The 25,107-nt window shown below is 34.3% G+C and overlaps 3 protein-coding genes across 4 annotated transcripts; 1 reads left to right on the forward strand and 2 right to left on the reverse strand.

The window, feature by feature from the left end:
- Positions 1-1,221: 1,221 nt before the first annotated feature.
- LOC120330308 (P-selectin-like) lies at positions 1,222-9,761 on the reverse strand. The gene is made up of 19 exons (XM_039397196.2): positions 9,506-9,761; positions 8,992-9,077; positions 8,640-8,750; positions 8,324-8,444; positions 7,997-8,137; positions 7,769-7,892; positions 7,583-7,695; positions 7,232-7,426; positions 6,619-6,840; positions 6,345-6,539; positions 5,377-5,568; positions 5,053-5,247; positions 4,154-4,351; positions 3,630-3,818; positions 3,365-3,550; positions 2,967-3,078; positions 2,386-2,537; positions 2,018-2,181; positions 1,222-1,696 (listed from the first exon to the last, which is right to left on the reverse strand). Exons 1-19 carry the CDS (start codon positions 9,567-9,569, stop codon positions 1,520-1,522), a joined length of 2,937 nt encoding a protein of 978 aa, XP_039253130.2. The 5' UTR covers positions 9,570-9,761; the 3' UTR covers positions 1,222-1,519.
- A 6,336-nt stretch (positions 9,762-16,097) lies between these two features.
- Positions 16,098-20,398, forward strand: LOC120329787 (uncharacterized). 2 transcript variants are annotated; one of them, XM_039396568.2, is made up of 8 exons: positions 16,098-16,474; positions 16,738-16,777; positions 17,288-17,493; positions 17,830-18,120; positions 18,567-18,929; positions 19,175-19,325; positions 19,417-19,611; positions 19,725-20,398. In XM_039396568.2, the coding sequence occupies exons 1-8, from the start codon at positions 16,340-16,342 to the stop codon at positions 20,048-20,050; spliced, it is 1,707 nt and encodes a 568-aa protein (XP_039252502.2). In that variant the 5' UTR covers positions 16,098-16,339; the 3' UTR covers positions 20,051-20,398. The 2 variants fall into 2 exon arrangements, with proteins under 2 accessions (XP_039252502.2, XP_039252501.2); XM_039396567.2 differs by having other exon boundaries at positions 16,103-16,474; positions 17,827-18,120.
- Positions 20,399-21,194: 796 nt separating this feature from the next.
- On the reverse strand, positions 21,195-24,719 carry LOC120329788 (uncharacterized). Its single transcript, XM_039396569.2, has 8 exons — positions 24,561-24,719; positions 23,640-23,809; positions 23,312-23,385; positions 22,695-22,837; positions 22,368-22,502; positions 22,116-22,237; positions 21,714-21,830; positions 21,195-21,370 (listed from the first exon to the last, which is right to left on the reverse strand). The coding sequence occupies exons 1-8, from the start codon at positions 24,663-24,665 to the stop codon at positions 21,235-21,237; spliced, it is 1,002 nt and encodes a 333-aa protein (XP_039252503.2). The 5' UTR covers positions 24,666-24,719; the 3' UTR covers positions 21,195-21,234.
- Positions 24,720-25,107: the final 388 nt, after the last annotated feature.

Genomic DNA, 25,107 nt, shown 5'->3' on the forward strand with positions numbered 1-25,107 from the left:
ACGGGTCACTGGATATTGTTGGTAAGTTTTAAAATACTGATCACAAGCGCGAATATACGAGTATTATATTCCTAAGGATAATTCTCAATCTGAGAATGGCTCCGATTGTTTTGCGCCAACGTCATATAGAGTAGTACAAGACCAAGTGTGTAAGCGTCTATGGCACCTTTATTTGTCGATATCTCCTCCCATTTGGTTTCGATTCAAAATGGCACGAATGACTCGTTCGAAAGGGCTGGCAGAGCGCATTCCAGGAAAATAAACAAATCGTTTGTATCACATATTTGTATACTACATCACTCGAAAAATAGTTTTACTTCAATTTTTTCATTCAATTCTGAAAAACAGCGCGGGCCACTCAAAATGCTTCGCGGGCCACGGGTTGGACGACCCTGCTTTAGATTAAAAAGCATTTTTGAGAACAATTTGCAAAACTTCGCTTTGAATCTCACGTGAAATTGCGTTGTAATCAAATTGAAAGTCACCCAGACCTACGTGTATCATTTGATTGTAGAGTTGAAGGTTGGCAATGACAAAGATTGAAACGGAAGCTCAACATTCATTTAGAGTCTTATGATGTCATATTTTGTTAAAGGGACAATAAAATTGTGCATATCCACGATCGTCAATGTAATTTGAACTTCACTTCAGCATGTAGTAAGATATTCATCTCTATACCGGCACCTAGCGATATCGTTGTCCCGCAGGTCATTCGACATATAGCTCCAACAGACACTTTTACATAGAGCAGTTCTATCAGTACCTTTTCCACTTTTAGTTGAGGGATCATGACCATTCCCTGAACAAACATGTATGAAAAACTATGCCTAAGAGGTTCATCACGTGAACGACAAATTTGGACCACTTTAGGATTAAATCAGACCTGTTCGGACTCGGAAGTTTTATCCAAATCGTTATGAAAACATAATCGCAGCCAAGTTCATTCATATCAAGATAACAAGTAAAATCTGTCACTGCCGTTTTTTTTGTCGGATTTGTCAACGTGCACGAAACGCATATATACAGAAAATACTATTTTTCTGGATGAAATGTATGAATTAGGAACATTCGAGTTCAAATTGAACTTGAGTTTGTCAAGCTAGAAAAATATTCAGTCTTAATAGGGGAAGCAATAAATCCGACTCTCTTAGAAGCAACGTATGCGTTTACGCCGGTACGACGCAAACTGCAGTTCCACAATTGTACATGATTTAATCAAGGAATTACACTTTATACAATAAATCTAACTTGTATTGTGCTAAAATTAGAAAAGTTTTTCATGCCAATAAATAAAATGAAAAAAAAAAACAAATTAAACATCGCTATTGTACCTCCAGTATCACAATACGTATATTAGAACCGAAGCACATTTATAGTGTAATGGCCATATTATATGATTGACTATAATGATACAGCGAAGAATGAATATTAATTGAAAAACGAGTTTTGTACTCTGAAAAATGATTACATTTTTATGTTTTAAAAAAAGTGTTCTTCAAAATGTTGAGAGATGATTTTTTTACTGATGTTCGCAAGGATCTCCACAGATGGTTCGACTTATTTCTCTCGCAAATTCAGGAGTCAGTGTTCCAAATCCATATTCTGCTAAGGATAGTCTTGATTCTGATCCAGCAATATCCATCAATTGATCGTAGTCAAGATTTCCATTTCCTGGCGTGATTCCGAGGGCAAATGTCTAAATAGGAGATTAAGTATTAAAGACGGTGAGGATCATTCCGAGCATATTGGTTCAATTGGGTATGAATATTTCCTTATTCGTATCGGAGGCTGTTAATCTGCCATATACACAGAGGGTTTGATTCTTAGGGCTGCTAAACAAGAGGTATAGTCAAGTGCCAGTCAAGTGCAATGTATCATGCGAACAACTGTTATATATATAATTAAAAATGCTTCTATTGTAAATAAAAAATGTTGACAAATATGTGAAGATATATGTGAAGTTTGTTACAAAAATCCTGAACTATTACATTGCCAACACGGTTGCAGAACAACTTACCAGAACTCCAGATTTTCGCAATTCTTCTGCAGGCATTTTCACGCTGTCTTGTGATCTTCCGTCAGTAATTACGAGCACAACATCCGGGGCATTTTTTCGATTTCCGTATTCAGGCTTGAGCATGTGTTCATGAACGTATGAGATTGCTTGGCCAGTCCAGGTACCTAAATAAATATAAATTATTCTTAGCAATGTTAATGCTAAAGTATAAATATTATTAAAAAGTTGAAGCTGCTCATCATAAGCCCAACAAAATTAAATTTAAAATAAAACAAAATATTTCCGCCTTTAGAACGATTTTTACGTAAATAATTATCAGCCATTTTTAGGTTCATTTAGTAACAACAAAGTTTAATTTGAATTTTTACCTTGACCATTGTATGGTAATTTCGATACCAGATGTTTCAGCATAGTTACATTTCCAGGGCATTCATTCAAGTTAATTCTTGTTTTCGTATCGACTTTTCTATTGTATCGAACAACCCCAAAATTCATGGCGTCCGGTTGCACAATAAACAAGCTGCCAAGTCATTAAATTAAATTTAATTCATATCAACACATTTTACAAAATATTGTGAATTTAATTTGGCACCAGTAGCCGAGCAACATTCCTAAACATGAAAATCAATTTTTTTTATTTGGCAAACAGTTAGTTGAGTAGTTAGAATAGTTTCGAAGCGATCCCGTCAAAACGACTTATTAAATTCGAGTACTATTGTAATGAAATGAAAGTACTTTTTAGCAGATTCTGAAGTCTAAATTACGGAAAATTTTCAAATTTTTTTAACAAAGAAAGACCAAGCGAAAGAATATCATTTTCATAGAGAATCAGATTTCATATAGAATTACAGTGCACCATAGCTAGCCCGGTAACATAGCAATATGTCATTATTTACTACTATGGGGATAGGCATATATATATATATCAATTTTGTCCTCAGATACTCACTCAAATATGCTATTTACAAACTTCAACATCACTTTCCAGCTGGATGCCCCAATGGAAGACGAAGAATCCAGAATAACAATAAGATCCATGAGAGCGTAAGGAGGACATGAACCTGTATTCAAAATAATATGGAAGTATGATACAAAACCGAAACACTGACAGACGACGCAATAGAAAAAATCTGGCACTTCGAGTTTTATGAATAATAACTGCGTCGGATACACCTACAGAATTAATGCGAATTAAAATCAATATTATAAATATTTCCAGTCCGCAAAAAATCTGTCCTATACAAAATTGCGAATGAAATTGAACACGCGCCTTTACTTGGTAAATGTGCATACATAGGTTTGATTTGTGATTAATATAATGAATAAATATATGAATCTTATACTTACGAGCACAACATGGAGGCTTGGCAGACCACATGGTGTCATACTTGCATTTTATCGAGTCTCTTCTTCCCGGATATAAACTGTAGCCATCTCCGGTACATTGAAATTTACATTCCGAGTTTACGTTGTGTCCATCTGTACAGTTTACTTCTCCAAACTTGAGATTCCTCAGTACAGGACATGTGATTACTAAATAGAAATAGTAGAACAGAAAATATGTTTTTAATGTGACGAGTAGGAACTGTTTCGATTCGGATAAATAACCTACATTCACAGACTGGTGCTTGGTTTTTCCATTTCATATATCCGTTAGAATCTTCTTCACAAATAGTTTGTGTATCTCCTACTAATGTGTGAGTTTCTTCGCATCCATACACGCATTTGGATCCAATATATTTATCATCAGTACAGTCGATAAAGCCGTTGTCTGGTATTTGTATGGCATCACACTTTTTTTCTGCAAAAAGTCAAATGTCACTTCTTTTTCAAAAAAATTTGCAAAACAACATAATTATTTATTATTTTGAAGGAATTTTCATTCAAATGAGTTGAATATATTATCAACAATGAACAAGAAATTCTAAAATCAATTACCAGACCAGGATTGCCCAAACTATAACTTAGAATCTGGCAACTATCATCGAACCGAACGAAAGTACCGTGTGATTGCTTTCTTTGCTTGTCGAGATATAACAGGATTTCCAATTAGTCATTTTATTTAAAGGTTGATGAGGAATATCATTGTTGTTATAGGTATTGATTGAACTTTAAAAATTAGCTGGTAGTTCTTACTTTCACAATATGGCGATTCGAAATCCCATTTAGGTTTGGGATTGACTTCTTCCGACAGTTCACACATAATGTAAGACGGTCCAATTCGTTTATAATCATCATAACATGTGAAAGTACACACTGATCCGTAAAACTTCTTATCTGAACAAGACATGCTTCCATGTGCCGGAATTTTAGGCATGTACGAACATTCCTTCCCTGGAATAAAAAGTATTCAGTTGAATTAACCGTCGAGAGTTGAATTTGCGTTTGTGAGAAAATGTGCAACGGCGGTGAATATAAGTTTAATTTAATGGACATAAATGGGAATATATACCGGTAACTATGTTTTTGATATGGGTATGTAATGCGAGCCTGGAACTCAGTAAGCAGACTATGTGCTGTTCCATTTCCCATGCAATGGTGATTATCGTAAGGTTATTTTGACTAACGCTACCAATAGATTGTAGCCCGACACTACATAGAGGTACGCCTTCAAAACGGCAAAGAAAGTCAAGAAGATAACCGTGTGTTTATAAAATATAGAATTGCGATATTGAAAGATATTATACTTTTGTTCAAAAGACATACTACCTGTTGAAATGGCATCTTTTATAAGAAAGGCTTTGATGATGTATTTCAATTAATAAAATAATAACTTAAAACTGGGGAGATAGAACATATATATTTTTGCTGTTGACTGGTGCCTACATCGTAGCTGCACGTCAGCATATCATAAATGTGTAATTGAAGGCAAATTAATTTCATGCATGATCTTAGTAAATTATATTGTGTCCAGCGATAATATAGCTCAAATTTTGACCGAAACTGTATATTTTTCATGTTTCTGCATGAAGATTGATCACAGTTTTTATACTTACTATTCGAATTACTATAGCACAGAGTATTAATATACTTACTTATGCATTCAGGGTATTCATTATCCCATTTTAAAAGGTGTGTTTCATACTCTTCCATGCATGTTGATATTTCAGAACCAACAATATCATAAGCATGTCCACAACTAAATTGGCAAACCGATCCTAAAAATTTCATATCACTGCAGATAACAAATCCATTTGTTGGCGCTTTCGGATTGGATGAACATTCTTTTCCTAGTAAACGGCAACAAAATAAATGAAAATTATGTATAAAAAATATGCGAACGAAGCTCACGTTGTTGCAGTCTTTTTATGTCATCGATTCAAATAAAACACGGAGATATGCAAACGAATACAGCTTACTTATACATTCGGGAGCAGCTCTGTCCCAAGATAGCTTCCCATTTCCATCTTCTGAACATATTGTGAGCTGGTTTCCATTTCTGTGATAATCCTTCTCACAAGTGAACTCACATACCGAGCCTAGAAAATCTTTTTCTGAACATTTCAGCTCTCCGTTCAGTGGGGCATCTGGCGGGTTGCCACAGCGTTTTCCTAAACAATACAATTTTGAAAAAACATTTAGATGAATATTACTGTCGGAGAAACAAAGTCAGTAATAGATGTAAGTTTCCCCAAACATCGACTTCCTCGAGCATTTCCCCAGCAATGGATAATCTACAAGACATTGACAGTGACGTACAAATTGCAATTTATAATTTGCCCAGACACTTTTTTACACTCCAGCACTCAGACTCTCGTGCATGATAATAAACACGGATATTTTTTGTAGTTTCGAACTTCATCTCTCAGTTTCAGCCCGCTATGGTTTACAAAAGAGTTTTAGTTTAGTTGCAATAATCGAAAACATGGTTTTAAATTTAGTTGACGCCACTTTTATAGATAGGCTGCTTGAATATTTAAAACAAAATGGTAATTTTGAAGAGCTTATTAGTGTATCTACAGAAAACACACACACAAAATGAACATAGTAAATATTGCAATGGTAGAGTTTAAGAAGATATTTTGGGTCAGAGAAACATACATTGGATATTATGGAAACATTGTACTTTGGCTAGAGGGCGCAAACTAGCTGTTGTGAAATCCCGCACGTTTGTGTGCCCTCCATGCAAATGCGTTTCGATTATTGAAATATTCACCGATATCCGCTTACAGTCTTAGCTAATCGTTGTGGCTTGGGATGTACAGATTATTACGGATCAGCATATGAACTATTGCTCATATTTAAAAAAAAATATACAGACATGTAGGAACATGAATTTCTTCCAATTTTCAACTTTTTAGAGTTAGACGAAAAATGTCGTACGCACTTTTACACTCGGGCGTCTCTTCATCCCAATGAGGCATGTCGTCAGACTTTCCTTCTATACATGTCGAAGATCCTGCACCGATCAAGTAATAGGATTCATCACACGAGAAAGAACAGACTGATCCCAGATAATGACCATCATTGCAATAAGTGCCGCCATTCGGTGGTGGTTTCGGTAAAGATTTGCAGTATTTTCCTGAAATATTATACATATAAAATTAGGTTTAGGATTCAGTTTGGTCTTTTGCATTGGGCTACAAGAGCTGACCACTTACTCTTGCAAGCTGGTGTTTTTTCACTCCATGACGGATATTTTTTCGTAGTTTTTTCTCCTGTCAGCTCTGAGTATTGAATGTTTGTGCAAACGGTAATAACCGGTCCCATCAGATAAAAATTTTCGTCACAAAAGAATTCACAAATTGAATTCATGAACTTCCCGTCGGTACACACCATGTAGCCGTTCGATGGAAATCTAGGTGAATTTCGACATTCTTTTCCTGGAAAATATTTAGAAAATTTTGCAACAATCAAACGAAATTATGCGAACTAACATGACGCGAAAACACTTTATAAGGCGGCGAACATATCAAAACGGCTTCGACTCACCATTACATATAAATCTCATTTGTATCAGGCATTACTCACAACACAAAGCGACAAAGAACTTGAGCGACGTTAACATTATTATTTAAAAATAAATGATCAAAATTGTAAAATATTCCTATTTGTTTTGTCTACTTCTATTACTGTTGAATCTAAGTATTTCTACAGTAATAGGTTTAGTGAAAGTATATGTGTAAATTAAGAACTCTCTGAAAATATCTGAGCATCCATTCAGATTAAATATATAATTATATCAATGCATTTCTGAACAACGAGCATATTTACTTTTACAAGATGGTGCTTCATAATCCCAGTGTGGATTTGAATACATTGATCCCTCTACGCACAAGACCTCAGTCGGTCCAACCAACTCATATTCGTCGCCACAAGTGAAAATACAATTCGAATCAACAAAATCTTCATCTGAACATGTAATATTCCCGTACTTTGGTGCACTTAGTTGGTTATCACAGCGCTTTCCTGTAATATCAAATCAATTTAGGAAGTGTTATGGACAGTGTTGGGTAATTGCAAAAAATATATTCTGTAAGCAATATATCGTGAAATGAATGATGAATGAATGAAATTTGATCTGCTCTCCCATTCGTTTTTTACCGAATTGACACTGATACGTACGTTCACAATATTGTCCACCGGTTGTCCAAATTCCTTCATCACCGCCAGACTCAGCAGCTTGACAAATTGATAATTCCGGCCCTACTAGTCGATATCCGGACTTGCAGGAAAAACTGAATGAGAATTTAACAGAATTAGATAATCAAACTGTAATTTCAAATTTTGACGCATTTCTGACATATCTACCTGCAAATACTCCCAACGTATTTTTCATTGGAACATATGTAATTTCCATGTTGTATTAGTTTCAAATCTGGACAAATAGATGATTCGCACGTAGCTGGAGCATATGTCCATCGTTTGTTATCTTCTGCAAATGATAAGGAATTAATTTTAAAAAGCAATTTTCTGATAAACTTAGCTGTATAACTTATTGTCAACAGTTGCATATACACATATATTATTTTTACTCACGGCATTTTGAGACTGAAGATCCACTTATGTAATATCCACGTTTGCATTCAGAAGTACAGACACTTCCTACGTTGCTTCCATCACTACAATGAATCTTCCCGTTCTCAGGCTGTGGGAGAGATGGAAAACACGTCGGTGGCTCTAAAGTAAAAGAAAGGTTGGAATACAGTATCAAAAATGATACCAATTAAATACTTGTAAATGTGCACAAAAAAAGACAAAATGAGGGTAATAGTGAGTAAAATGGAGGAAAAATATGGCTTGCATCCAAAGGTACGACAAACAGATCCTGAATCCCTCTGGGAAAAGGAATGGCTGAGAGCTAACCTTCCATTGTCAAGCATTTCAAATCGCCTCTGTTACACTCATCACCCTCACAGCAACATCGACAAACGGTATCTGGATATTTCGGATTACATTGAGTCATGGCCCATGCTTCTTTTGAGTTCTGAAAAAAATTAGTATGACGAGTGAAAAAGACAGTACGATATTTCTGCTTGCCACCACAGTCTGTATTTATTGCCTTTGAATTACGGTGAACCAATTCAAATATCATTAAAAAGCATAGCACACCTATTCAGAAATGCGTGCTAGATTCGGAACTTCAGTGGGTAACTAACCTACTTCTACAGAAATTTGTTACCTGGAGTTGATTTTGCGCACAAGCGTGAGATTGCTTACAAAATTTAAAAACTTTTATTTGAGATGAAAGCTGCCAACCTCCATTGTATCGAACTACCATTTCGCACGAGTCCTGGAAAGGGAAATTGAAATTGAAAACTTGAAATTGAAGTCTAATTTGATAACACAGTAAATGCAAGCAAGCCTTGCAAACAACACAGGTGTCATACTTTTGAAATTATTCAAACGTACGATGTAAATTGGCGATATGTATACTGAGTTGTTTATATTTATGATCGAGAGAAATTTTATTCAGTAAAAATGTATTATGTCAACTCTAAGTATCCGTAAACTCCAATTATTCATTAAAATACCTGATTTTCATCGCATAGAGTTATATTTCCAAGTCTATCACACTCTTCTATGCTGTCAGCATTTTCACAAGTTAAACATCTTAAACCTACAAAACAAGAAGAAACATCAAATCAATTAAACAAGACTAAGTTTCCCAGTGTTAATTTCTCTCCCAAGCGCAGTTTTGTAATTGATGATTCGATTCTATAACTGATTACGGGCAAATTCGATATGATCCATATTATAGAAGCGAAGCCAAACACTGATCGTCACTGATTTTACGGCTTCTTCTAGTTTATATTTTAGTAATTGAGTTTTATTCATACAATGAGGATTTCGACTTGGTTTCTATTGTTCTAGTCATGTACACTGGCCTCGGAGTTTTAGAAACAAAAAGATTCACGTTCTTTAGAATAGTTCTCTGGACCTCAAGTGCAGAGAATATGTATTGAGCCCGATAAAGATGAAAACATTTGAACATAACAGACTTCTTTCTATTCATTTACATTTAATCATTTTAAGAAAATTACTTACCCTCGGTTAACGCAAATCCCAGTAGAATGTATGCCAAGAAGAGTATAATGATCCGGAAGTACATTCTTTTTTCCACGAAGTTTATTAAAATCTTTATATATCAAAAACCAATAGGTTTCTAGTTACCTGCTTTAATTAATATATAATACCGTTTAATATCAAGTCACGTTCTATTTCTACCAATGCGGGATTGTCTGTAATCCAGGACTCTATTTCTTTCTTATTGTTCAAATAAGAGCCTTCAGTGAAATAAATCCTTGTATTCTCGTCTAACCCGAATCTACACTGCGCCGATAAACTTCTTTACATGAAACTTTTCCAACATTGTCAATATCTGTGCTTTTATACAAAATAGAGTATCTATATTTACAGTTCAGTTTCACTAATAGTCCAATCATATCCTTGTTTAGATATAGCATTGATTTTATAACAAATTTCTAATATATTTTTATAACAACACTTAGTTAGATGCCATAAAATCGACTTGTAACTGAACAAACAGTTTCTAAAACTAGTTGATGGACGATTCTCCGCACATAAATGTGAGAATTTAGGAAATAATAAAATTGTTATGTTTTCAATTATCTTCTCGTAATATTACACATCAAAGGCGGAGAACGAAGTACGATTCTGCTAATTGAAATCGCAATAAAATTAGTGTCTTGTTAAATAATCTTACTTGTACTATTTCTTTATTTGGAAAAAATCGATTTTAGAACTTTTTTCTAAATCTATATTGGAGAACAAAAAAAAAAAAAATCGGCAATTTTTATTTAAATCTGTGGGCATCATACCTTATGACATCATGTATTATGACTTCTCGTATCACGTAATAATGTCACTTCAAAATTGATCATTTCTGTAAAAAAAATTTGGTGAGTTTTTTAATCTTTCCGGGGGTCTTTGAATACCAGAATTACGATTTTCAATTCGAGTTCAGACGTAGAAATCATGTTATTTATCGGACATTGCTGTGAATTCTCCATTTGAAGTAAGGGTAGTCCGCGTTTCAAGTTTTACTAAAACAAGTTTGCATCAAATTTACGTGATGCACTATGTCCAAGCTATAGAAAATCGGAGAGAATATGTCGAATCGGAAAAATATTGGGTACCCTGAAGCAGTTTGAGTCTGTATGAATAGGGTCTCGTTCAAATATATATATACGGCGCTAGTTGCTAATTTAATTAAACGTAGAAATATTTAACACGGTCACACATATATCGTGTCCTTTTCTGATTTGTTTTCTTTGACTCTGCTTCTCTTAGATTAGACTGGGTTGGTTGCACCGCTATTCAAGATATACAAAATAAATAAAAAGATCTGAGTAATACTGGTTGGCAGCATCAGAGCCCATATATCTTACCATTAGTGGTATATTTATGATTTTGAATAGGACACATTAAAACTAAAGAGCGTTGCCCAAATGTATGGACACGAAAGTCAGAACGAAGTTGTATCTAATGTTTTACATTTCCGGTAGTCTAACCACCAGATCAATGAGACGTGATCACGGAACCACGGCACGCAATCTTTAATTTTGATGACGTCATCATTCGTTGTGAATGGAGATGGAAGTTTACGGCAGGATATGGCTCGAATAATATGATCTTCTATATCGACATCACCTAAGAATAACATTGGAAATTCATGTTAGATGTTTCATTTATTATACCCAAATTATATAACATTGACTTGACGGTAATCACGATAACACGGATTTCGATTGTGGCACCTTCATTGCATGAAGGCAAAATGGCGCTAATGCAAATTGGCAATATTTAGACATCAATTGTCTAAATGTGGCTTCGTCTTCCAATATCTGATTGAAATGTTGTGATATGAAAGTTATTTACAAAGTTTCATATTTTCGATTAAATCTTAATAATGATGATAAAAAAAAATATAGCCACGTTTCACTGAATAAAATATTTGAATGTAGAAAATATATTTTCAATACCAAATCAAGTTTATTGATCTCGTCAAAACAGTTCCCATCTCTTGTGACACCAAGACACAAGCTTGTCCATGGGACATATTTTTCTGCCCATTCCATAGCAATTTATGCCACATCACATGGGATTCCCATTGGAATACAATTTAATAAAACCTATTAAATTTATGAAAATTTAGGTTTAGTGTCTACTAAATAGGACTACATGTACAAAGAGACATGAGAAACAAAACTTTAAAATTCAGAGGTAGTCTTCGACGCCAAAGGGCCTGTAAACCACAAAATCATTCGAGTGTAACTTGATCGACAGGTACCCGCCTTCAGATCACAAAATGAAAAATTTTCTGGGTTATGTGGACACCATCCAAAACCTACTTGCCGAAATTTCAACCTACAAGTTTCGTCCGAATGTGCAAGCCAGTTTCCCGGGAAATCCCGAAATGTTTTCGCGCTACAGAATTTCTCATTATTACCTATCACTTGTCTTACGCTTTACGCGCAACGATTTCTGACTCTGCACCATCATCATCTGAAATCCGCGCCGGTAAGGACATACTGTTAATTTTTTACGCACAAAACGTAATATTATCTAAAATTGTTCAAATTGTCTTACGTGTCCCGCTTGTCCCAAATACCCCATGAGTACACTTGTCCCACCGTAAATACAAACGTGTCCCATCCCATGGACCAATGGACGAACCTGCTGAGATACTTTTAGGCGGCGCATGTCAACAACCATAAGTTGTCGAGTCGGTATGATTGACTTACTTATATTCAGTCCTATGGCAAGCTAAAGATATACCGATACCACTTTTGTCACCGATACCGATACCAACTAAAAACGCCCATATCGATATACCGATATTTGAAAACGGCCGATATTGCCGATACTATGCAATTATTGCCTCAAGTGTGCAGGGCAGACGGGTTAAAACAATAGTCGTTGGGCATTATTAATAGTGCACATCATTTCGGACCAAAAAAGAGAAATATCACATATATATATATATATTGAGAAATTGATGTTTGGGATCCAAATGCGTTACTTAATTCAGATGCGTTGAGCACTGGCGCTAGTGTTCAATTAGAAAACTAATATGATTTGGCTACTGTTGGTGGTAAGTGTTTAGACTTCTTATCCAATCAAAATGATACATTGAGATACGTGCACAGGATATTGTGCCAATATATCGTCGTATTCTATAATATATCACAAACATCGGAAAATCCATTAATATTCGATTGATATATTTCTTCATAATTGCCATATAATATTAAAAGTTCAATATAAAAATTCGGCAGCAAAAATATACAAATTGACTGAGTCAGTTTGGTTGATAAATGACTAAATTCAGGTCAGAATCCGATTCCCGTTTCTACTAGCGGGGATGGGGACGTGCATGGCTAATAGTTCACGATCTATCGGAGCAAAAATAACTTTTAAGATCATGATTCTAAACTATTTTTTAAATCATTCTGGATCATATTGAGAAAATAAACATATCGGAAATATCGGTCTAAATTCAGCCCATACCGATACACTACGGATACCGAAAATTTGGCCGATATTACCGATACCCGATACATCTCTAATAGCGACTCGACACGAGAACGTCGAACATCACGTTCGAGTTCCCTATCAGCAATTCATCATGAGACTTTACATTTGATTTACGAAAGCCATTTAAAGATAGATTGATAACTCTGGGAACATTTCACCATATCACGGAGTAAGATTACAAATTGAATTCATAAAACAGAAAAGGATGATTGGAAACTCTTGTGAGCGGTAATTCTGAAACAACTGTTCGTTTTCGTTAAATATATACAACTTCTTGTATTAGGTATGGTTCATTTGGATGGTGTTTTATATTGCCTGACGATATATCATTTGAAAGATATATATTTTGCATTGAAGACATTTATGCTAAAGCTGAAATACAGGTGTGGTGTAATACGCCTGGAAATATTTTAAATATTAGATTAGCGCAACTTCCAAACCAAATTTAATGAAACTATTCGCAGTATAAGTTTTCAAAACAAAATGTTTATATTACTTTGAAATGTAATAATATTTTATCTATATTTTCGTAGTCGCCATATAATACCGTTCACTAAAGTACCAGATTACAAGTACTTGACTTCTAATTTATAATGCTTGATATCTATGTTGGTGATTTCCAATCCGTTCGAGATTGATAATGACCTCTAAACTCATAATGCAAAATATACGTTCCATTCTTGTTGTGTTAGAAAAATCAAATTCTAAACAATAATATCAGATGTTTATGTTGAGTGGCAATTGGAAGTTATCAGGCTATTTTCCAGGGTCCATACTGAGGATACGCATAAGCATGAATACATATTTCTCTATAGGTCTGATGCGTTAGTTGTTCACCTATTAAGTATGCCATGATTCACTCCAATGTCTACTTATACGAATCTCATTTTGGATGGACGAAGACTTATTATAGCACTTCAGATTAATAATGATATCGGATATATTCATTCATGTACAAGAGAAAAAATTCTTCAATAAAAACTTCATCAAAATAAACCTTATAAATAACTATGTGTCAAACTATATATAATAGAACGTTTAGTAATTTACTCTTTAGCTGCTACACCCAATGGTCGCAATGGGTAAGTTAGCTTTCAAGAAAGGAATTTTATTTTTATTACCTGACATTATATTTGTTGCCGTGATGTAGTTAAATACTTTTGGGCGATCGACTGATACAGTTACGTATGGTTTTAGCATAGCATTGAATTTCGAAACGATTATTTTAAGTTTTGAGAACGTTGCACCATTCGTTTTTAGTATTATAGCCAATAAAATACGTTTCCAACATTAAAAATAAAAATTAAGAGAATCGTATGCTATAAAAAAAAATTTCAATCTGACTTCGCAACTCAGAAGAGCGCTGAATTTAAATAAAGAAACTAGCTATTTATTAACAATAGGATTTAGAAGTCCAGATTAAGGGAACTTAATAATAGTTTATGGAACGTAACTCAATTAGGGCGCATTCAATTTCATTGCCAATTGCAAAGCGACCTTTAATATCTAACGTTCAACTAGCCGCCGTGTACTCAAAGGTGATCATTTGCGTCGCTGAATTAGAATACCAGAATTGAAAGAACGAATTACAATAATGTTCAAGCACGAAACATGGATATATATTATAAAACAAGTATTTTCCATCTCTGGTTCATTCATGATTGCAGACATAGCTTAAATATATCGCCGACGTCTTCACGTTTAAATATCGGTTACAGGTCATTTCTAATTAATTTTATTAAACTGTCTTGAAAAGAAATCCCTATTTTTTCTCTATGTAAAAGAAGAATGGAAATATTTAACGTTTAACGATGGTATATAATCTCTGGAAAGGTTGAGATCGCAGGATTCATTCATTTGAGTTGTAGGAATGATTTTCAACGCGTGGATTATGCAAGAAATGAATATTTTATGTGGCTTTTATGTGGCCTATATGTGGCTACTTGAAATTATTGAAAGAAAATCAAATTAAAATATGAGTTATTTACTTTATAAACCATGCGTTATAATGCATTAGCTCGAAACTACTTTGCTAAATCCTAATTTATTTTAAATTGCGGCAAAATTCAATTTTTGTAACGTGTATTTGCAGAACTAAATGCAGAAAAATAACGTCAATGATTTTAACAAAAATTTGAAATAAAGCAATTTTTAAGTAAAGTCAAACTCTGATGGAGGCTTTAATGGAGGCAAATTTGCTAATTTGAACGATTTCAATTTGCGATTTAATTAATATAAATATTCTGCCATTAGAAAATAGTTTATCAAAAATAAAACAAAAAAGTAATATATAAATAAACCGAATTTGACATGATATGAAGGTGAGAGTCATTGAATTGAATAAAAAATTGCCTAAATCCATCAGTTTTGATGCTTAATTAACAGTATTAGTTAAAATTGGAATACCAAAAGGTTTACTACATTAAAAAGGTAGTAGGTTTTTAGAAAATTCCTCGTAGAAAAATTCGAATATGTGCAAGATAACAGGTGGTGTTAATTTTTATTATCGATAAAGAGTAACGTTAAGTTTTATTTCATCTACCGCATTGTTTTGGCGCACGTTGCATTAACGTGCGTATTACCGTATTATCTTTCTATTGATATAAATGGCAACATTACTGCAATTAATTACACCTAGTTATTATCGACCAAAAACGAGAATAATTATTGAAAGATGTTCTGGCATTACTTCAGAGAATAAATTCATTAATTGTTTGAGCCCTTTAGCCCCTCAGGTATATTATCTGATGAAATAGAGGGTAAGAAAATAACATTTCATCTCTTACTTGGGGTTATTCGTATGAGGTAAACGAAGAAGTAATTTTTATATTTTAGCAGAGTATCCCGCGGCAGATTATTTCTGAAATGACGGACAATTTGTCTGGATATACTAATGTTAGTAGAAAAGATCCAGAGTACATAGAGACAGATATGCCTGAGATTAACTGTGAATTTTCAAGTTATAGATATTGTTGAGTGTTTGGAGAATGACCAACTCGAGTACTTCAAAACTGTCAACTGTCAAAATGGCTGGTGGCTCTTAACTATTTACTTCTTCAGAGCGTATTATATTTACTCATATTAGGTTTTTGTTTTTATATTTCATATTAGATTTTTGGAAATTGAAATAGGAATCGTTACCAACGTTTATTTTTCTGTTTAGTTTTAGGCGTGGCATCTTACAAAACTCGCTTGTCTACCATACAAACGATAATCGAGAATCAAGAATACACATCCCATTATTAGGTTGCATTTCTTAACTCTTTTTTTCTTCCAGTTTTATATTTCTAGTTAAATTATTTTTATAATAAATTATCAAAAATGGAAACTAGACCATTCCATGGTGCCAATATAAGTCAGCAAAATACGATGCCTATTTCGTATGTGCCAATAGCGTCAGCACCAAGTCAGTTCATTATTGCATCTAATGGCCAAGAGTATTACGTAACTCCTGAGGTAAGTTAGTTAAATAACAGAAATTTGGAAATTTTGTGGAGTAGTTAAACTATAAACGGCACCACATAAAAAGTTTTGTATCAACGTGTCATCTGCAAATCTTTTGCATAGTCTGTCTGCGTTCTCATAAAATTCAAAAAGACAAATTGCGTTATTTTATTTGTTCTCATTTTATTTTTCAAAAAGGCAAATTTTCTATTAAAATAAGTTTGTGACCTCAATGCAAACTTTAATTTTCAAACATCTCCAAATCTTTTTTTCAGGCTCCTCATTCGAACTGGAACATGCATATGAGATATCAAGGTAAAAAAATTAATTTCTAATAAGCTTAAGTTCCATAAACCCTGTAGGTTTCTACCAGGATTAGAAAGAACCTACTATTTCCGGTCTGAAATTGCTCAAACAACTTTATACTATCAATAGCGTAATGAGTTTTTGGTCGAACAATGAACGATTTTCAACTTGCTTCATAAGCATAGTTTGGCATTGAATTAACTACTATCAGAAGCATGTTAATCAGTTCTCAAAACTTCATCGCAATCTCATCAAGCCATATTTAGCTAAGATGATAAAAAAACAGGCGAACCATATCATTGCACGCGTGCTTGAAACAATATAGCATCGACGACAACCGACGTAAAATGTGTAGTTTCTCCAACAAAACTGTACGTCATGCCTGCCTTAATGACTTATCCGACTTTATTCGCCATTCCCAGCATTATCAATATTGTAATTCTTCTCCTATAACATATTATTTCGAAGGATTTGCTTTTAAATAAACTTGAACAATATAATATATATATTCAATTGCAGGTTACCCTGGGTCTCAACAATGCTTCGTGATGGTTCCTGATATTCTACAAAGTGGTGCCATGTTGACAGATAATTCGGGCAACGGCCATCAAAAAGTTGCACAATGCAACTACGTTCCAGTTTCTCAATGGACCCATATACCAGATGTAAGACTAAATCCGAATTCTCAGGAATTCTACCAAAAATCCCAACCGGTCCAATATCAGGTAATAGTCTAAATTTTAAAATTTCAGATTTCCATATCTCATTGTTTTTTTACACTTTTTGAAGTACACTTTAAAAGTTTTACATAGTTTTTTAATTTAAACAAACTCGAAAAGTGACACGAGGGAAATATATTCATATGTTTGGTTTAGTTTTCTAAGCAGTGCCCATTTTGCTCATAAGAAAATACTTTTAAATCAGTCTTCCCATTTCTCATATATCTTGCGCTATTGATTGCGTATTATCGATGGATTGTGAACAAAGCATCAGAATACAGTTTATCCCTAATTTTCATTTTTGAGACTTCAAAATAAATGCTATATTTTCATTTTCAGCAGAAGATTGAAAGCTCAAAATCAGATCAATATCAAGAAATAAGATATGTCAGCAGCGAGGGAGAATCTATTTCCGGTTCCAGCATCCATACAAGATCGAATAGTACAGACAGCAGCGAGAACGGATTGAGTTCGAAACTTGACAAACTGAATCTGAGATACCAGAGTGGCGACAGTGGAATCGCCGAAACTTCTTCTTCTTCTGCGACATGGAGTAGCGATGATGACGTCGATAATATTACGTCACAAAGAATTACGTCACAGAGATTACAAACTTCACCAGAAGAGATACAGGTATAAAAAAATTAAGGATAAGGAATCTCTGGGATTGAAAATATTGCCATTTTTATAGCCATCGGTATTCTGACATTTACATATCTATTTATATATATATTTTGGCGCAATATGTCATATTCTATTTTGCATTGACTAATTCATTGTTCGGTTTTCGTACCTTTACCAAGGCTGCTAACAGGCTAAAATACCCGCATATTCTTGGTTGAATGTATATCCATGAGGTGGATTGGGTCCAAACAATGAATTTCTAAAGATTTGAAGGCAATATTTGTAACCTGTCAAAGTAGTTGCAATATCAAGCCTTCAACATTTCACCAACTTAATTCCAATACATACTCATGAGTATGATTATGACATCCATTCCTACTACTACTTTTAAACCCATCGTCTTAGAATCCACAAACAATATAAGATTTAGAATTTCATGTTCTGTCTTTTAATAGGAAAGATTGTGGAATATTTGGGATGATGAACGATACTGGAGAAACGTTAGAAGACCACCCCCAGACAATGTTCTGTGTTGTGTCATTGCGAAACAAATAGAATTCTACATGTCTGACTCGTACCTGGCCAAAGACAAATACCTACTCAGACAAATACGATGCAAGAAAGATGGCTACGTTAGTATCAAACTGATGACATCATTCAAGAAAATGAAAAAGTTGGCGCAAGATTGGCCAGTGCTCCGTAGTGCCATCGTTCGAATGTCTCGTACTCTTGTGGTGAGTGGTGAAGGAATGAGAATCAGACGCAAAGTACAACTTTCTGAGGAACTGAGGAAACCACGAATGTTAACTTCTATTTTGGTGAGCATATTTATTGTACTAATTACCTAGTTTGAATATAAAGATGATGCCGACTAAAAATTACTATACAACATTTTATTAATGATTGAAACATTTTCCCAAGAAATAATTTGGTATTCAAACGCTTACTATGAAATAATAGTTCTTTTTGTAATTGGGTTCGTCACAAACGTGTATACCTTTAATAATAATACACTATGTAGAAAACGTTTCGATATGTTATATGCAACTTCATTTTTATTCAGGCCATTCGCCTACCTGACACATATAACGCTGTGGATAAAATTACGTCTCTTTTTCGAGTATTTGGAGAAATTGGCTTAGTTCGATTGCTGCGCCCAGATAAAGCTGTTCCTGTAGACTTGCGAAACTATGCAACTCAAGTTCCTGATATAGGTAAGTCGAGTCAATATTGTATAACTCAATCGCTTTAATTTTTTTAGCTACAAAATATTACAGCCAACATGATGATTTCTTATATTCTCAGGTGTTTCGCTTTGTGCCGTGGTTGACTTCGAGTCACCAATTGATGCACTTGGTGCCGTAAGAGTTTTGAAGAATAGAAGCCGTGAGTTAGCAGGGGAGGAAAATGATCAGAATGAAATCGAAAATCAGGGAAATATTTACAAAGAAAGTGAGTTGTCAGAAGAAGACGGCGAACGTTTGAGAAAAATTGTAGAAGGTTGGTTATTGGTTACTTTTGATTCATATCTAATGTAAAGAGTTTGTTTATATGTTATGCAAATTTTTCGTCTACCTCTTCCATTTTTCAATTTTGTGTTGTATGTTTTCTAGAAATGCCAGACCTGGCCAACATGCGCCTTGCACTACTTGGACCACGCGTGCGGAGAACTTTATACCGCCAAGACCGAAACAATAATTCAGCCCATATAGAAACTACGATGAAGTTTCCGTCACACTATAACGATATCTCCACGGGGCGAACAGCAGAAAACATGTCATCTTTTACAAATGGATACGAAAGAAACTCAAACACACTATCTTGGCGAAATTCCCGTCAAGCATCAGTAAGCCCCACCAAACATAATAATGTTCTACGACAGCCAAAGGGTGCTCAGGATGATGGCGGTTTCAAATATCGCAGAAATATTAGTAAATAAAATTGTATATATATATATTTTTCAATACTTTGTAGCCATTGTACCATTTTCCAGCTTTTATACCAACTTTATATGTATTTGTTATATCCAATTACAATATTATTTATAGCATGCAAAGTTTTAATGTCAAATCTCTAGATAAAACCATTGAACAATTCTATAAAAGGCTATATATAAGAACCGAATTTTTGTATATAATGTAAAGGATTTTAATTTAAATTTGCTCAATTCTCTTGGTCATATATGAAAATGAAATGTACATTTTCTGTGATGCTTTTTCATCTTATTTTTTCTAATAACCTATTCTCTTTCGTGCCTTACAATACATTTTTACTTTGAATATGAAAATTTGCATTATTAGCATTGTAGGTCTACAGTGTAGAGTCTACACAAAAAAAACTAGTGCAGGACCTATTCAAGATAATAATTGCTAGTATGGACAAGGGGGTTCGGATTGTGTCTCAATTGGTGGAATGAAATTGAGTTGAAATTGGTAGCACTTGTGACTATATTAGTGAAATATTGCTGTTTGATCCCCCAAATCGCGTGAATGCGAAAAGAAAGAAGGAACGCCTATATGTTTGACTGACTGAAAAATCACAGTAATCTTTCTGTAAGTCTTCAATATATATACAAAATGCGTTGGCTGAACGGATCAGCATAAATGATGAGTAAGTTGACAATAACTGAGTTTGACCGTAATCTATACTATGTACAATAGTCTGAATATAAAAAAAAAATATTGCATTTTTCACATTCAGTCTTCGACTTTCGGGTAGCCCAGTAATAAACGCACTTTTATATACTAGTTTGGTAATTAAGTTAGCAATGCGAACCGCGAAAATCGTTTAAACACTGTAGCCTGGCCGCCGAGTATTATATTTGTTGGATATCTCGCAATGTTGAGTAACAAGGCTAGTCTAGCATTTGTCGCTCGTGCTCTTCTATATTGTACATATCATTGTCCTCATCATCTGTTTGGATTTGAACTTACAGTCGAGATTTAAATTCATCGTTGAACGCGGTAATTTAAACAACCAGTGTACAGTGTACAGATATTTAGAATGGCAATTTCCCTTTTGTTTTGTGTTTGATAACCAGCGCGATCATTTTGAGTCCCAACCGTCACTCCAACACAGAAGAATACGGTAAATATCATTGCTGTTTATTTTACTCAAAATTGTTTAGTATAAAGGATTGATTCTTGTCTGCATCGTAGACGGCGTCAGTTTGAACGGGTTGCATGGATAAACCAAAGTAACCATACGAGACAATGGGCCTTTAGAATGTAACCCAGGAACCGTATAGCCAGGAAAGTTACTGAAAAATAATAATATACTTGTTAGTTCATTTTTGTAGTTGCGGTTGAGCATACAGATATAATCGTTGCGCTACGATAACGTGACTGTATATTCTAGGTCATATTAATTATTATGTCCGATTAATGTTTCAAAATTACGTTATCGAGCACGTTGACATAGTTTGGTTAGCACCTAAGCATACGATGATATTTGACTTAACCAGCACCACATCATGCTGGCAGTGACCTGGAACCGGAGAGTACTTTGAATAGAAATTCATTTCACAATGGTAATCTGTTTACTGTCATATCAATAGCGATGTATTTCTACCTAACTTCGACTAAAACAGAGACTTCACTTACTGATATGTACTCGATGATGATGTTTGGAAGACACCTTGTCTCTGTGGATATTTTATTCTTTCAACTGGTTCTCTCGGCACAAAACCACCATATCCGGGTAGCTTTCGAACACGTGACCTACAACAAAGAACATGTTATAGGCCGTGTCTATAATTTATCGAAGCTTTTTGGCCAGTGATTGTTAAATCATTCCACGTCAAATATTCTAATATTTCGTTGCATGATAGAAATCAAATTATGTACTGAGGGACGTTACTAGACGCATGCTTCGAATCATATTCGAACAGTTATTCGACCAACCAGCAAATGAACTCTAGTCAGTGAAAAATGGTCAACAAAGCTCCATTGTTTTAAAAAACCGCGCCTATCTTTACAACAGTAATTGCATAGGTTTTCACTCACTGATCCGCTATAACATACGAACTATTTGTTCTGTAATTTTCAATGCCTTGTGTAATCGCCTTTTCTACTTCAAGCTGATTTTGTTGATTCTTTGAAACTTTATTATCTTTGCAACATGTGCTCTGGCAAAAAGGTGAAACATTTTTCTACAATAATTTTTTGGTTAAACCGAAAAGGCATAATATTTTACAACTCTGTTGGTGCTTTTTGTATTTTGTTTTGTAATAGTGAAAACGTAATAAATTGACTCACACGTGATATGGGCTGCCTCATTTGCAATCGATCCCAGGATGATGCCACTGTTTGCCAGGCACCCACAGATGATTCGTATCTTTTCGGTCTGTTCCTGACCACATCAGCATTTTTTTCCATTGTTGTTCGCGGTACCTTGATAATAAAACGAGAAATAAGGAAATATTGCAATGTTGCCATTATTTCGTATTGTCGTAGTCTACATTAATATCTGCTAACCTTCTATTTTTTTGCTCTTCTTTTCGCCCGCCCAAGTGGTTATTTTAACTACTTATACAGCGTCGTTCGCCTTCTCTTTCTGCTGCTCTACCTAATCCCAATACAAACCTTCCAATTCGGAACCGTCAAGCATTCTTCTTCTTGTTGTCTAGACGTACTTGGTATCCACCTTAGACGAACAATCATATCATCTAAATGCTCCCCCTGTCTCAATGCATCTTTTGCTTCTACTACATAATTCCCCGAAGAGTCTGAATATTATTGGAAAAATACCTTGCGCTTCAATTTTTGTTGAATTTGTATTAAAAAGATCTATTGAAACAATATGCAAAATGATCCGAATAGCTGTGAAATTGATGCTGTTAATAATCGCAAGCAGTTAATCCATTCCTTGGAACTAGTTTGATCTAATTTAAAGCACTATTGGAACCAAATAACGCATAGAATCGCATTAATTCTCTAATTAATCTCATTATTCAACTCAATTAATTAACTCAATATTTCTCTGCAAGACTTTTATATAAAAGCAATAAGTCTGACAATGGTTTACCTCACATTATAAACTGGGGAACTCTTATCCAAATTAACAATTTAATATGGGTTGCTCTATCGGCAAGGTTCATAATTTTCATAAGTGCGTTTCGCTATTTTCTCATTATTTATTAGATGACAACTTGCTTTCATCCATGACTGTCAAACCCCAACATCATGTCAAACGTACACACTTGAACACTTTTTCTTTCCTCTTTTAAACTTTTTATCTTGTGGTCGTGGACAAGAAACTATTTCTTTATGAGCACTGTAAAAAATAGAGTAAGTTATTCATGGTAGGAAGCAACGGATTTTTTGTTATTTTGAATCAGAAAAGTACGATATTTTCCTACAAATTTTACGCTGTCTCAAACATGTTGTGTCCCACACTTGTCTTATTTAGTTATTCAACTCTTACAAAATAATTGGTCTTTTTTAGCTCAGTCTATTTCAAAGTATGACGTTTATTTCAAATAAATTTATGTAACGGACTTGCTAACCCAAGTTCAATTATCAACTTACTTTTCAACAGGTGCATCAGTAAAACTGCCAAGACCCAGACAAATGGGATTATCATGAGTGAGACCGATAGGCCGAGCGTATTTTTTTCTGTCTATATAGTCAGCATGAGTTCTGCATTCGACTAACTGTTTGTCACCATGTTGAATAACTGGGAGAAGAAGTTGAGTTGGCTGTTGGGAAATATGGAAATAAAAATTACCATTCATTATGTGAAATAAATCAAAGATATACAAGAGATCAATGCTTAAATATATTGACACAAAGTTCAAACGATTACCGCAATGTCAGCAAAATTCCAACCAATTGTCTTAGGAAATGTACCGAATATCATATGGAGGGTTGAATCTTGTTTAAAAAAAAACAGCAAAAATTGGGATAAAATATCGATACTTGTGGGACTGCGAGAGTATTTGGGAAAAATCAAATGAAGTAATAGTCTTCTAACGACTTCTTCTAGTAGCCTACTGAAAATGGATAGGGCAAGTGGAGTGAATTTTTTGTAACTGCGCAAAAACAATTTTGCAAAGCGATCTACAGTATATATAATATGTTCATTTCGTGTCCAATATGTTTTATTGTTGTGTGGAATTCCCTTAAACCGAGTTGTTTTCATTTTTAATAACCTTGTTGATGGCAGTTTCTCAAAGAAATTGATCTATACAGATCTCAGTGTTTTGCAACTTAATTATAACTATCGAGTTTATCTTTCGTTAAGCCAATCCACATTATAAAAATATGATTAATTAGTTATTGTATTATAATCACATCCCAATAAAAGATTCAACTAGAATATATTCATCTACATAACATTGCTTTATCAAATATTTTATCAGCATTTTCTGGCAGAATAGTTATCTTACTTATTCCTATTTGTGAATATTATAGTGCTAATTGAGATAGAAACTCGATAAACTGCTTTACCTGATGCCTCAGTGATATCGGCCGTTGGTATCGCGTTGGTCCTTTAGCATAAAAGGAGGAATACGTAGATTTGAAGTGATCCTCCCCAGTATATTTGATAACCATTTTTGCTAGTCTATGTTTTCAGACTACCAAGAAATATCAGAAATACAAGCTTCTAATATATTTCCAAATTTCATTCTAACGTTACCCAATATGACGTCACAATAAACTTTAATTTGCTATATCGCACTCAGAAATCGATATATATATATATAGCATAATTCTTATGTTTTTTACTTAAAAAATAAATAAATCTAGCACATTTGTTGCCGATCTATGGAGTGCTGGCCTGTTGTTGGTCACAATAAAACGATATATCCGTGATAATTGGCGGACGAAAAGGAAAAATTAAATCAATTCGTATGACGTATCGTGATGTATCACGCTGTATACATCAAGATAACCCGTCATTTCTATCTCCATCTGACGTTTGATTAAGTGGAAAATACCTGGTGTCACATCAAGACTAACATGCTCACTCCACAGTTATTTTGTAACCTAGTCC

This window comes from Styela clava, chromosome 12 (assembly GCF_964204865.1).
Source record: "Styela clava chromosome 12, kaStyClav1.hap1.2, whole genome shotgun sequence".
Lineage (NCBI taxonomy): Eukaryota > Metazoa > Chordata > Ascidiacea > Stolidobranchia > Styelidae > Styela > Styela clava.

Excerpts from the sequence above, each read along its gene's own strand:
- LOC120329788 (XM_039396569.2), bottom strand. The coding sequence starts at position 24,665 with ATGGTTATCAAATATACTGGGGAGGATCACTTCAAATCTACGTATTCC. Across the intron at positions 23,386-23,639 it reads ACTGATGCACCTGTTGAAAA|TGCTCATAAAGAAATAGTTT; the intron begins GTAAGTTGATAA and ends TATTTTTTACAG. Across the intron at positions 21,371-21,713 it reads TCATCATCGAGTACATATCA|TAACTTTCCTGGCTATACGG; the intron begins GTAAGTGAAGTC and ends ATTATTTTTCAG.
- LOC120329787 (XM_039396567.2), top strand. The coding sequence starts at position 16,340 with ATGGAAACTAGACCATTCCATGGTGCCAATATAAGTCAGCAAAATACG. Across the intron at positions 16,475-16,737 it reads AGTATTACGTAACTCCTGAG|GCTCCTCATTCGAACTGGAA; the intron begins GTAAGTTAGTTA and ends TCTTTTTTTCAG. Across the intron at positions 19,612-19,724 it reads TTTGAGAAAAATTGTAGAAG|AAATGCCAGACCTGGCCAAC; the intron begins GTTGGTTATTGG and ends TATGTTTTCTAG.
- LOC120330308 (XM_039397196.2), bottom strand. The coding sequence starts at position 9,569 with ATGTACTTCCGGATCATTATACTCTTCTTGGCATACATTCTACTGGGA. Across the intron at positions 9,078-9,505 it reads GGGATTTGCGTTAACCGAGG|GTTTAAGATGTTTAACTTGT; the intron begins GTAAGTAATTTT and ends CTTGTTTTGTAG. Across the intron at positions 7,893-7,996 it reads ATCTTCAGTCTCAAAATGCC|AAGATAACAAACGATGGACA; the intron begins GTGAGTAAAAAT and ends TATCATTTGCAG.